This window comes from Mchenga conophoros, linkage group LG22 (assembly GCF_057382185.1).
Source record: "Mchenga conophoros isolate Kocher_MC1m ecotype Shallow Benthic linkage group LG22, M_conophoros_male_GT1.1, whole genome shotgun sequence".
Taxonomy (NCBI): Eukaryota; Metazoa; Chordata; class Actinopteri; order Cichliformes; family Cichlidae; genus Mchenga; species Mchenga conophoros.
The window spans coordinates 22,831,031-22,844,939 of NC_140546.1; the positions used below are offsets into that span (position 1 = coordinate 22,831,031).

General features: G+C 42.4%; 1 protein-coding gene across 6 annotated transcripts in view; it reads right to left on the reverse strand.

The window, feature by feature from the left end:
• slc25a13 (solute carrier family 25 member 13) overlaps positions 1–13,909 on the reverse strand; it is a 55,387-nt gene that overhangs the window by 13,650 nt on the left and 27,828 nt on the right. For all 6 annotated transcript variants that reach the window (XM_085262857.1, XM_085262855.1, XM_085262860.1 and 3 more), the window contains 6 exons: positions 12,836–12,929; positions 11,688–11,772; positions 8,926–9,010; positions 6,112–6,270; positions 3,764–3,816; positions 1,577–1,657 (listed from right to left, as the gene is read on the reverse strand). In XM_085262857.1, the coding sequence (XP_085118983.1) occupies positions 1,577–1,657; positions 3,764–3,816; positions 6,112–6,270; positions 8,926–9,010; positions 11,688–11,772; positions 12,836–12,929 (557 nt within the window). The remainder of the gene's footprint in view (positions 1–1,576; positions 1,658–3,763; positions 3,817–6,111; positions 6,271–8,925; positions 9,011–11,687; positions 11,773–12,835; positions 12,930–13,909) is intronic.

Consider the following 13,909-nt stretch of genomic DNA (forward strand, 5'->3'; position numbering starts at 1 on the left):
GGAAGGCAACTGGTCCTCATAAAGATAGCCATACATGTGTGTGTAAGTGTCTGTGTGTGTGAGTGTGCATGTGTGTAGATAAAGTGGCAGGCAGAGTGCAGTGCCAGCACTAACACCGGGGCCTCAGCCAGGATGAAAGGAGCTGTCACGACGGCTCACGGAGGAAAAGAGGAAAAATCCATCCATCCACACTCCTCTCCTCTACATTTATCCTCCTCCCCTCTCTCTGCGACTTTTATGGTTCTGCTTTTAAATTCATACGAGTTATTATTATTATTATTATTTTTTAAAGGCAACCACTATTCTTCACACCCAGGACACCACAGAGCATGTCCTAAGTATATTTACTTTGCTGTATGTTTTCCATTTCTCTCTCTCACAAAAGAAAATCGCCATCCAGAATGTAAGTTACAGCAAATGTAGTGTGCCATAACATTTCTTAAACATATTCCCAGAACTAATAAGGTCAATTGAATGTGCCTGAGTGGAGCTAAACCCATAATGACTTGTGTATCCTGAAATACTTTGCTTTAGTGATCGACATCAAAAGAGGGTTCAATGAAAGACCTTCTTTCATTTGGCCTGGCTAAAGCTGCCAGCCTTGTAGGACCGAGTGTGTGTGTAAGAAAGAGTGTGTGTGTGTGTGTGTGTGTGTGTGTGTGTGTGTGTGTGTGTACATGCATTGGGGGGTAAGTAGGGTGGGGCAGGGGTTAGACTTTGACAGGTCAGTGATCAAAACCCATGATTGGAGGGGGAGCAGGTAACAAACTGAGTAAGGGGGGACTCAGGTATCAGCAGCTGTCAATCTTTGTGTGTGTGTGTGCTTGTAGTACTCCTCATGCACACACACCTCTCTGAGCATGCACAGTGTGTGTGTGTTTGCTCTTTCGAGTGTACAGGTTCCATCAACAAATAGCAACCCCTGGACTCCAAAACAAGTCCATGTCTGTCTGCTCAACTGTCAGCATAGTTAAGACATGCATGCCGACTCAATACTGCACACACTGCCTGAGTGCTGTGCAGCATCACTCCAACACAGTACACTCTGGAAAGGCAGAGGGTGCACACCGAAATATGTAATTTGACTGTATTTGATTATGCTCATAATATTTTCTTAAAAATGACTCGGCCTTTTGTGTCTTTTCAGTAAAAAGGGAGTAAAAAGCTCTTTCGTGTGTTTTTATTTCTGCAACAGCAATGAAAAAAAGAGTCAGTACAGAAAAGAGCAGGCATCAGTGGCAGCGATTTAGTCAGATCATAAAAGAATGAGCTATGGTCGATGTGGGATGCAAAGCAGCTGTAAGCAGACTAAAGCAACTATATGCAAATTGCTAATTGGATGTGCAAAATGGTCAGCTGAGGCATCAGATGGCAGCTTTTAATAGTTTTTGATATGTTCAAAGGCTGTATCACATGGTGTGTGCACATTCCCAGGTGAGCTACCAAAGCTCAAACAGCTCCTTGATAAAACACCCAAAATCTGTTCAAGCAGTTGCATCTGACCTTCACTTAACCAACAAACAAAGGCGTTCTCACATAGAAATACAACAAATGTAACAGCTGTCTATAAACTTACACATCCACCAGCCAGAATCTCAGCGGCAAGCGGGACTGTACCATCCTTCTGTCTGGTCTTTCCACGCACAAAATCATTCACCTAGAGACACAAAATGTATGGTTTAGAACATAAGCAATAATCAGCGGACACAGTTGTAGCCATATGTTTTTAGACGGTGACAATGAGTTTGTCAAGTTGCCTCTATACATGACCACAGTGGTTTATAAATCAAACAGTCAACATGTAATAAAAGTCCTGACTTTCAGCTTTAATTCATAGGGTTAATCCAAAAATTAACCATTTTTTTGGATTAACTGATCAGTTTTGCAGCGTTTGGCTGAACTTGAGCAGAGAGTACCGCCCTGTACACTTCACCATTCATCCTGCTGCTTCTATCAGCAGTCACTTCATCTGTCAACACAAGTGACCGACTCCAATGGCCATGCCACAACATTGCCTTCATCGTGTTTTATAGACGATATCTTATGCTTTGGACTATGAGCTTTTTTAACATAATGATGGCCTCCCTCCCTCTTTGGACCTCATACTGGGTGTTTTAGTGAACTACTACCAAATACAAGTTCAACACTTGAAATCAACTCTAGGGATGGGTACCGGTGTCCGGTGCCATGATGGCACCGGTTCTGACATAAACGGTAGTAACCAGACCGAAAAGCAGCGCAAATTTCAGTGCTTTATTTCGGTGCTTTTTTTTCCTGAGCTGTGATACACTTCTAGCCAATCATTTTACGTTTCCGAGGATAGTAGGCGGGTCCAGGTACGTACGTTCTTTTAGAGCAGAGCTACAGATTAAAAATGCCCAAGGCGAAGCGGTCAAAAGTCTGGCTGTACTTCACAGCAAAATATGCAAACTCAGCAGCCTGCAACAAGTGCTTTAAGCTGATACTGTGATACTGTCAAAGGAGGTAACACCTCAAATCCGATGAAACACCTGGCGACGCATAGCGTTTTTTTTAAAAGCCCAGAAATGCGCCGTATGATAGCTTGCTGCGAGACCTCACACCGAGCACATCTACTGCGGGTGGGTTGCCAGTTATCGGACCCAGAGTTAGCAACATCCCCCAGAAACATGAAGAGGAGAGTCCTGGTCCCTAGCCCTGTCAGTGTAGCAGAAATGATGACGGATGATGATGGCAGCAGCAGCTGTTCTTCTCTGCGTGAGTAGCTTAATGTTGTTCGTGTGTAATTTACGTTGAGTAGGCTAACCACGTTATTACATTAATGCATGTAAGGTGAACTAGCAAACATCATCATAGCTACATGCGGCTGTCTTCTTGTTTGATGGCAGATACTCCCTTCACCCTGGCCAAAAAGGCTAAAATGACCAAAGAAAAAGTGGAAAACAGTTAAACGAGAGGTTTTTGGACAAAGTTTGTGTTTTTTCCATTGTTTAAGCACTGCTTCCAGCCAAGAGTGATACCATATATGCCCCATAGCTGCAGAAAAGGCTAACATTGTTATCTTTTTACAAAGAAAACAGCTGAACATGAGAGGTTTGTGGACCAATTTTGTGTTCTCCATTCTTTAAGCACCGGTTTGAGCACCGGCACCGTTTCAAAAGTACCGATTTGGCACCGGTATCGGATAGAACCTAAACGATACCTATCCCTAATCAACTCTACTTAATGTCATGAAATATTGAGGGAGCAGACCTCAACTAGTCCTTGTCAGTCAACTGATTTGTAAATAAAATCTGAAACAGTGAAACTTCTCCAGTTACTTTTCAACTTCTGAAAATGAGGAGTATGTATAAAAATGACTGCAATTCCTGAACAGTTTAAACAACATTTCGTTAAAATCCTTGAATTAAAGCCGAATGTCTGTACTTTTTACATCTTGCTTGATTTGAAATCCACCGTGATCGTGTACAGAAAGTGTCTCACTCTCCAAATACTTATGGACCTAAATGTACTGACACATGCTTCAATGATGGTGTATGCCACTTAGCGTACCACAAATGTTACACTGCATGCTGTAAATGCTCCTCTGACTGACAGTTTACAAATGCAGAAAAACAGGAAGGTTAAGGAAGTAGCTGTGTTTGTAACTATGTATCTAATTGTTTGCTTCATAAAACAATCTAAAACTCATACAATAATTTAAAGGGATTAAAGACCCTCGTGAATCTCTGCCTGAGTGAATCTGAGTGCATGTGTCTGCACGGGCTCTAACACAGTTACTTACTGTGAGCTTTATGGCTTTCTCGGGCGCCACACCCAGTAGCTGTGGTACCAGACCTATCATTAGGAAACGACAAGATGATTAGAAAAAAAGACTGCCGTGGTACCCCCACTCTCACACACACACACATACATATATATATACATATACCACTTCCCCACGTTCCACATCAATGTGTGGCTTCCCGCTGCATGCGCCCGACCGTGCAAGATCCCCCAGAAGCTAATGAAATCTATTGATGTGGAGTGTGGGGACATCAGAGTAGAAAAAAGACAGCGAGATAGAGAGAAGAGGATGAAGGGGCAAAGAGAAAATGAAGTGAGCGAAACTGCTTCCCAGAATAGGAAAAAAAGGGCAGTGTAGCAATCAAAGCCACCAAAAGTTTACGCAGACCTCAATTACAACCCAGAGTCGGGTAAAAATAAACAAAAATAATCACAACGGAGCACAATGAAACTTGGCCCCCTACCCAGTCCCAAGGCACGAATCACTCACGCTCAACCATTTGTTCAAAGTAGCACTCGCACTTCATAATCGAGTCCTTTGTGTGTAGTGAGGCCAAACATACACACACAAACAACCACACACACAATCATATACCCAATTTGGAAGTTGCAAGTTTTGGCTAGCCTGAAAAAGAGAAAAATCAGCAGACATGTGTTCATGAAAACAGAATATACACAGCAGGTTTGTTATTGAATATTTGGTCTTGCCATCGTGTTTCTTTCGTGTGCTGTCCCAGCATCGCACCGTAAAGCAGTTTTGGGCCGTTAATTCCCTTCTCTTCCTTCTGAAGAATGTTTCAACAGAGATGGCCCTTTCAACTTACATTACATAACTACAGTTTAGGTGCCAGGATACCTGTCTCGCCTTCTACCTGGAGCCAGACCTGTCTGCGTCTGTCACTTCACTCTTCATAGCCTTTGTTTCCCACAGAAATTCAAGCATTCAAGTTTCCTCTCACGAAACCTAGTTCTGTCAATCAAAATCGTAGGATTTTTTTTTTAAAGCCCCACCGTCATTCCAGGAGACCTCTTTTCAATCCTCCTTTAATCTGACCCCAACAATGCAGACAGTCTAACCGCAGTTTCTGAAGGCAGGGCAGGTAGTCATTACTGGTGTCGTGCCCTGGTATGTACGTACCTGCATGCCCAAGTAGCCCCCTGCATGCCTACATACTTGTGTGTCTGTAATGTGTTTGCACCGGTGTGTAGGTCTAGACGTGCGACATCACTACATCGTGACACAGGCCTCAAGGTATGTGGCTTTGCGTGTGACGTTCATTGTGCTGCTCTGAAAGTCCCCAGCCAGCCGGTAATCACTTCAAAGAAGCCAGGTCAACAGAGAGGTGAACTCACACCGCCCTCCTGTCCACCCTACACTTTTCTTCTCTCATCTTCTCTCGATTCCCTTCTCTTTCATTGTTCCTACTACTCGATTCTTCTTTGTACTCCCTCATCTCAGCCCCTCCTTTACTTTAAAAACCTGTTTTGTAGATTTGACCGCCAGTGAGTTGTTTTCCCTGAAAACCTATAGTTTTGAGGAAGGATTCGATTTACTTTAGTGTTGACTAAATGTAAAGAGCTGTTTGTTAAAACCACATAAAGTTTTATTTAAAATACTGATAAAAGTTATGTGGAAAGTGCCTGTGATACATTTTAGTGAATGCATATGAGAGATTCTCAACAAAGGAGCAACTTCCTGAGATGAAAAATGAAGCCAAAAATTGTAATTTCGAGCTGGCTCCAAAAACAAGTCAATTTTCATAGACTTGCATGAAAAAATACCCATCTTAACAGTATTAAAACACATGAACAAAACAATAAAAACCAGATTTGGGATGAATGTTGCACAGTGCAGGTCGGTGTTGGATTAATCCCGACTCCTCTAGTCTGCATAAAATACTGAACCCTGCGCCCCCCCCCAACGCAGCCATCAGAGTGTGTCGGTATGTGAATGTCAGGATCATTTTTGTGAGGTTTTGATATTTTTTTGGTCTATTACACTTTCAGTACTTACAGTAGTTCATGGATGTTTATTGTCATCAAAGAAATCATCCAAATATGCTAACTTCTGGCTCTAAAAGAAAAACGGGGGTCAAAATGCTAACTTTGAGGCTTCAAAATGTCGAGTCCAATAACCACTGTGTCATGCCATCTTTTATAGTCTGTAGCCTTTAACATCTGACTCACCCCCACAGCTTCTGTCAGAAACCTTCTCAACATTTAGTTTCAAACTCTCAGGATTTCTGTAACTTTGGTTCAATATTAAGTTCGTGTCTTTGTTTGTGTATATGTCGAGTATGAATAAATAACACTGGAGGTTCGCGTGTTCTCTACATGTATGCTGACCTCGGTAAAGTCCGAAGAAGCCCTCGTAGCGCACCACCTTCTTGAAGCAGTCGAAGCTGTTCTTGTACATGAGCTCTCCCACCAGTGACCCGCTGCTCCTCTGGTTCTGCATGCGTGTCTTCACCAGATCAATGGGGTACACTGCTGTTGCACCCACAGCTGCAGAGAGCGAGACACGTTTATTTAGATGCTGAGTGTTTTTATGAAACAGATTTTTTATTTACAGTAGGTCTTATGACCACTACTGTTTCTCTCCCCATGGAAAACTGAGTGACTCACAATAACATGCTATCACGATCATCCACAATACCTATTATTCCATGGCACATATTCCAAGACAATAAGGAATTATGTATTTACACTCACCGACCACTTCATTAGGTACACCTGTTCGAATGTTAATACATTAATGCAAACATGAGAAGAATTTAATCCTGTACACAGACTTGGTGAATGGGGAAGGAAGGTGATTTAACTGACTTTGAGTGTAGCATGGGTGTTGATGCCGGACGTGCTGGTCAGAGTGTTTCACAAATTGGAATTGTTAAAGTGGATCTCTAGTGTTTACAGAGAATGGTCAGAAAATGAGAAAATCTCTAGTGAGTGGCAGTTCTATGAACTAAAATGCCTTGTTGATACCAGAGGTAATAGGAGAATGGCGAGACTGCTGATAGGTAACAGTAACAAACAAGGTATGCAGAAGAGCATCTCTGAATGCACAACATGTCCAGCCTTGAAGCAGATGGACTGCAGGAGCAGAAGACCACACCAGGTATCGATTCTGTGAGCAAAGGAGAGGAATTCACACAGGCTCATCAAAGTTGGACAATAGAAGATTGGAAAAGTGTTGCCGGCTCCAATAAGTCTCGATTTCTGCTGTAGCATTTAGATGTTGGATTTAGAATTTGCTGTAAACAACATGACACCATGGATCAATCCTGACGTGTTGTAATATTTCAGGGTGGTGGTGGTGGTTTAATAGTCTGGGGGACATTTTCTTGGCACACTTTGGGCCCCTTTAGTACCAGTTGAGCACGGCCTCCCCATCCACCTCAATCCAATAGGGCACTTTTACGATGTGAGGGGAACAGAAGATCCACATCATGAACAGCAACTGTGTGATGCTGTCATGTCAAAATCTCTGAGGAATGTTTGCAGCAGCTTGCTGAATCTGTGCCATGAAGAATTAAGGCAGTTTTGAAAGCAAAAAGGGGGACAACGCAGTACTTGCTAGGTGTACCCAAATGATGTAGCCGGTGAGTGCATTTGCAGCACTGTGTAGACCACCTGCATCTTTTAATATATATGTTTTTAATTTTTGGTTCTAGTATATTGGTAATAGTCTCAAGAGTTGCAATACAATATTTTTCCCCACTTTACTTACCTTAACCAGCATCTGTAACCCTTTCCTGTGTTTCACAACATCAAAAGGAAACACTGATAAAGTGCTACACACATAGGCTAACATATGTTTATATAACTCATGAGGAATAACTTGTACAAAGTGTAACTACAGACACAGACTAGTTTGTTTCCAAGTACAAAAATATAGTGGCTTTCATTGAGACTACAGTAATTATTAAGTAGAAAGACCTGTGATCTGTTTTAACAGCATAGTCTCTAAAATAATCTCAGTAAAGAACACGCAGAGCCTCATACATGTATACAAAAAGATTAAGTGGTGCATACAAATTTTTTTAAGCAAAATTGTCTCAATCACCAGTGAGCTTGGAAGACTGGAGGGAAGTTCATAAATGAATTCATAAAAGGCTCGCTGTAAAACAGACTAGAAAAGACTTGCTTGACTTAACAAATATCATGTTTTAATCTTAATGATAGTGTTTAAATAAATGTCAGGTCATAACTGAAAGTTGTGCACAAAAGAGTGGAACAGGTGATCTTATAAAGAAGTTGTGGCTTATATCAGTAATCAAAATCTCACTATCAAACGTTATATTTCACTTAGCAATTTAATAAAGCCGACAAAAATCTTTTTCAGTACCGACTCTGCTCATTTTTATTATTGGGGGGGGGGGGGGAGGGGGGGGATTAAAAGAACAAAACAAAAACAAAAACTACCTGCACTGTCAGATCCCACTATAGAAAGGTGGAAAAAATGTTTTGGTAATTTGTGTGAAATGACCCTTTAAGAGCAGAGACGGAGGAGGAGGAGGAGGAAGGGGAAGTCTTTGGGAATAATGTTAATAAAGATGTGTTGTGAGTTGTAGTGTCTTCAGCCTGTCACGCGGACACAAACAAAAAGAACCGACCCAAGGCGACAGGCTTAATTAGAGAGAGACCGAGAAAGAAGAAGAAGGGATGATGGACCCATACCTCCTTATTAAGCTGTCTCCCTTGGGAAAGGAGGAGGAGGAGAAGGGAGGAATGAAGGAAGGGAGGAGGAAAAACAGTGGGGTGTCTGGAGCCAAACACAAGACCTGGGCACCACCCTTCACCCCCACCGTCACGTCTGTCTTCTCATCACTCACAAAGGTACAAAAGAACGCACAAGAGGGTTTTCCCATGGCACCCAGAGAGGCATGAGACAGGACAGAGCTAGACTGAGCGAGTGTAGGAGACAGAGACTGAGCGAGAACAAGGAAGAGAGGGAACACTTCTCTTTAAGCAGGAGAGTGACTGTTGCTCTTGTAAGGAAAGGGCAATAGAGGGGCCATTGTCCATTCTCTCTCACCCTTTTCTTATGAGGACAGCACAGGGCGGGGGGTGGTAGGTAGGCAGGCAAGCAGGTAGGTGGATGGATGGGTGGGTGGTGGGGTGAAGGTATGTAGGGAGCCAATGGGGCGTGACTCTTACCCCCTGCTACTGAGCCAAGAGCGAATCTGTAGATCGACTCTGCCACCTGGATAAGGATGGGGCGGGAGCCGTCGCTGCCCGAGTGCTGCCCGTGCGCAGGAGAAGAGACAATTAAGACGTTAGTAAGGACGTGAGACAGGAGCTGAAGATGAGAGCTTGCAGTACATACACCTGACAGGACAGCACACTTTAATCCTGATTCTTGTAAAACCCTGTATGCCACGCACCTATTTCCACCCAGAATCCAACGCTAGTAAATCCGTCTGACAGTCTAGCACAGTTACATTTGTATACAGTACAACATTCATTTAATAAAATAATGCTCAGGAGAAATAGAAATGGATGAGCAGAACGTCATTAATTCTAATCAAAGATATTAAGTCTCATCCTAATAATGTTTTTGTATTTTTCTGATATTAATTGTTTAGATTATGATAAAGGTGAAAAACTTGTCAAACTTTAACTGGAGGATGTTTAGCTTTAAACAAATAAAATTACAAGCATGATTATCAAAAAAATTACTTGCCAAGCATAATTTGTTGAACTGATGTCATGCTGCGCAAAAGTCTTGAGGAAAAGTCACCCTTGATTTTGTTCCATTTTGTTTCCATTGGGACTTTCTTGTAATTTTTAAAGTTCTTTTAGCTGTAGTTCTCCGGGCTCTCAAAAGTTTTTCTTTGGACAATTGTTGCTTTTTCACTCATTTTCAGTCCAGGCCTTGTACCTGACATTTTTCAGAGGAATCTTTTGTGTTTGTTAAGCCGCTAAACTCTGACCTATGGATCAATCAAATACAAAAAAGGCACCTATCTGTGAGCATGAGCCGGTGCTGTGTCCACACATAACAGATAACTTAGCAAAGAACCAATTTTAAATTGTATCTTTAGCAGCTTGTAACAACATATATTTTCTTTCCTTTTTTAAAATTTAAATATGCCGAATTACACAAGAACTGGACTGAAAATCAGTGGCAACCCAAATTAGCACGGCTTCATTTTTCAGCATGATAATGATCCCAATGCACTAAAACCATACCTGGAAATAAAAACACACATTGCTGCTCTATTCCCATCTTCTGGACCTGAAAACAGGGTATGATCTTTGGTTTCATTCTATCATACATAAGAGAAACTTGTGAAAATGTTGATGCCTGTCTGAGAAAAGTGTATAAAGTGTGTAGTGAGGGGTTTAATAGCCTTAAAACATCTATAATAATTGTAAAAAATACAGTTTGCTACTTTGCGGATTTCACCTATTGCGGGTTATTTTTAGAACGTAACACCCGTGATAAACGAGGGAACACTGTATATTACATATCCCATCCAAATGTCTTCCAAAGTCTACCTTGACTCAAAAAATAACAACCCCCCCCCAAACAGTATGCATATATGAGTATACATAAAAAGGTATGATCATCAGATCAACATATGATCTCTTAACATATCTTAACAAGTCTGTTACTCCCTTAGATTAACTTGAATCACAAAGGTGTATTCAGTGCCACCTGAAAAAGACCTTTGTGATCATTATCACTTCACCATGCAAAGAACAGAGGAATGGTAACAGCCACACTCCCCCATTCACCTGAGGCACCTGTTGCTTTGGCTGGTCTCCTGAGCCCTGACCACTAGACCCTGTTTGGGGGGTGGCTGCTTTTGTAGGGTTGTAGCTTTGCGTTTGTGCGTGTGTGTGTGTGTGTGTGTGTGTGTGTGTGTGTGTGTGCGCGCATGCGCAGTGAGAATGGAAGAGGTGGGGGAGTCTCAGCTGGAACACGTCCACCTGTCAAACTGTACCCATGCTCCCTTCACATATCCTGCTCTTCTACTTCATGAGAAATGATTAAACGTTTCAATACTGTCAGCATGTTTAATGGAGAAAGAGGAAACAAGTTAACAGGATATAAAGAGAGAACAACTCAAACATGTATGAGAGAGAGGGAGGGAGTAGATTTAAAGAAGAAAAAAAAAAGAAATGGGGAAAGAAGTAGCAAAGATGAGGAGAGAGCGCTCCAGTAAACTGAGGGCCAGCCCCTGAGTCCAAACCACAAGGGCCTAAAGTGGCTCATTGTGGTGGGACTGGCGTCTGTGCAGTGCTGGGCCCCTTTGCTTTCTCCCCTTTGGCCCAAGCCTGCTCCAGTATGGCCTGGCCAAGCCTCTACTGTAGTGCTGGAACCCACCAGGCAACACAGCCCTGACCAAACAGCTGGAGAAAGAAAACTGTCTTCTGCTCATCCATCTGTACGTCCTTCTTGATTTTCTTTGTTACAAATTGCTCTTATTATCCAGCTACTATAGTCAACATGAAGTATGTTTGACATTCATTAGCTCTTGAGGATGGCTCTGCTTGTCTTTGTTTCCATGGATTTCTTGATTTTTGTGCGTTTGTTTTTCAAGATGTCAACCGCACGCCAGGGAGAGGCAAAGCAGTGTTTTCTCTGAAGAAAGTCTTTTAAGGTTCAATTCAATGATGGGAAATTACTTAAAACTTGGTGGGAACAACTGAAAGGGAGTAGGACTGATGAGTACTGGCCAACTTTCCATTTTTATACCTGACTAAACTTAGTTGGATCTGTTACTCCTGCATTTCACTTCTATGCTTGTTTTGGTGGATTATTTACATGCAGGAGCTATCATTAACCTAAAATTGTAAATCTTCTTTATCTTTGCAGTCACATTTAGCCTAAGAGAATGTATCAAAAGGGAAAGGAGCTGCCAGTGTGGAAGAGGAAACCAAACACATCAACAAGTCTTCATATTCTCTACCTGTCTCTGGACTTCAGCCAAGTTGTAGGGCAGGGCGCCTTCCTCCAGCGGAGCAATCTTCTCAATGTCCGCTAAACCAACACGTCTGGTGGAGACAGAGAAAGAGACAGAGAGTGAGAAGGTTCAAGTAACTCTCAGAGGATTATAACAATCCACCCATGTATCACCGAGCTCAAGGAAACCCATCGGTCTGAAGTTACTCAGAGTTTAAAGACAACATCGTTTCAGATGAAAATATTGTGGCATTCACAAATCCAGACCTGTGCTTGGCATGACAGCGTTGGATAACCGACCAATAGAAAGTGATGACTCATGCTTCCTTTATCACTTCATCCAAGTATAACAAAGATATTTAATCTTTTCATGTCTCTCTATTGCATCTCTTTGACGGTCACAGAATTCCCAGGCTCAGGGAACTGGGAACGCCAAATCCCCCCCCTCCCCATCTCGTCTGTATATTGGGACTATTATCTCTCACATCTCCAATCAAGGGGAGTGGAGCTACTGGGCTATTAAAGTATCCCATTGCCCAGAAATAATAATCAGGTGGTTTCTCAGGCCGGGGTTAGAAATTATGAGCGTACTGGTCGGGCCGCGAGGCAGATGCAAAGGAAGTGGGGGAATGTGAGACATATACAGTTGTTTTGTGCCACGGATTACAGGGACTGAAACTGCTCCTCTTTTTTTTTTCTTTAGAATAAATGGGAGTTTGGTTTAGGTTCAGACTGAAAGAAGATTCCCTGGCACTGGATACAGGTCTGACTCTTTTGATCCACTGCAGAGAAGTTTGACAGAGTGTTCGTCTCTCTGAGGTATGGACCCCGGGGCAAAATTTTCCCTTCAGGGTGGCAAGTTTGGAATAGTCTTATACTGCATAAGTACTTGACTAGCTCAGCAGAGGCAACCTGGCTAAAGTATTAATTCAATTGCGTCTTCTATACTGGTTTAATACAGCTCAAAATCACCAAATATTTTCTGCTTTCTTGTGAAATAAACATGAAAGAAAGTACACAAGCCAGTAGTGTCTATCTAAAATAATTCAGTTTGAACACCAGCCACCTAAGAAGTATGTCATTTTCTACTTTTACTTTACTTTCTATACAACTTCTTTTAATATTAAGAAGTTCTTTGTCATATGATCATCTTACCCACGAGGCTCCGACAGGTCAGCCAGCTGAAAGAGGATGTCGACCTCCATGGGCGTCACCTGGCCGAACCTTTGAGCTGCCACGATAAACTCCTCTGCAGGAAAAGGCAGATTTTCCATCATGTTTTCACTAATAAAATATTTAAATATATGTAGAAGTATTTAAAACTTGATACATAGCCTCTGCCTATCTCTGTCCGGGTCACATGTAACAGTCAAGAGCCAAGATGGTGTCCCCTTGGCCAGGAAATATACTGTGTCACTTTTGTAGTGCATTTCTGGCAAACTCTAAAGGTAAGCACTGTAATCACAAACTTGAACCCACAACTGGCTTGTTTCAATGTAAATAATCAGGGAGGGAGAGCTGCTCGTCTCCCTCCACTTTGCCTCCAGCCATTAAATGGACTGTACTTATACAGCGCTTTCTTAGTCAGTCACTCATGCTTCATTCATACACACACAAACACACACACACACACACACACACACACACACACACACACACACACACACACACACACACACACACACACAAGCAGTTTTTTCTAACATTCAGACTCCGATGGATGCATTTGGGACAAGTCTGGGTTCAGTAACTTGCCGAAGGACACTTCAACATGCAGACTAGGGGAGTTGGGGATTAGACCACCAACTTTCTGATTAGTAGACAATCTAATCCACCTCCTGAGCCACAGCCATCACGCTAGACGGCGTCCCCTCTTTGAGCTAGGTTCGCTGGAGGTTTCTTCCTGTTAAAAGGGTGTTTTTCCTTCCCACTGTCGCCAAGTGGTTGCTCAATTCAATTCAATTTTATTTATATAGCATAAAATCACAACTACAATTGCCTCAAGCCAGTTTAGATTGTAAGCTTAAGACCCTACAATTATACAAAGAAAACAGAGAAAACCCCAACAATCATAAGACCTCCTTTGAGCAACAACTTGGCGACAGTGGGAAGTGCTTTTGTTTAACAGAAAGAAACCTTCAGCAGAACCACGCTTGAGTAGGGGCGGTCATCTGCCGCGACTGGTTGGGGTTAGGGGAAGAAGACAGGACAAAGATTTGCTGTGGAAGA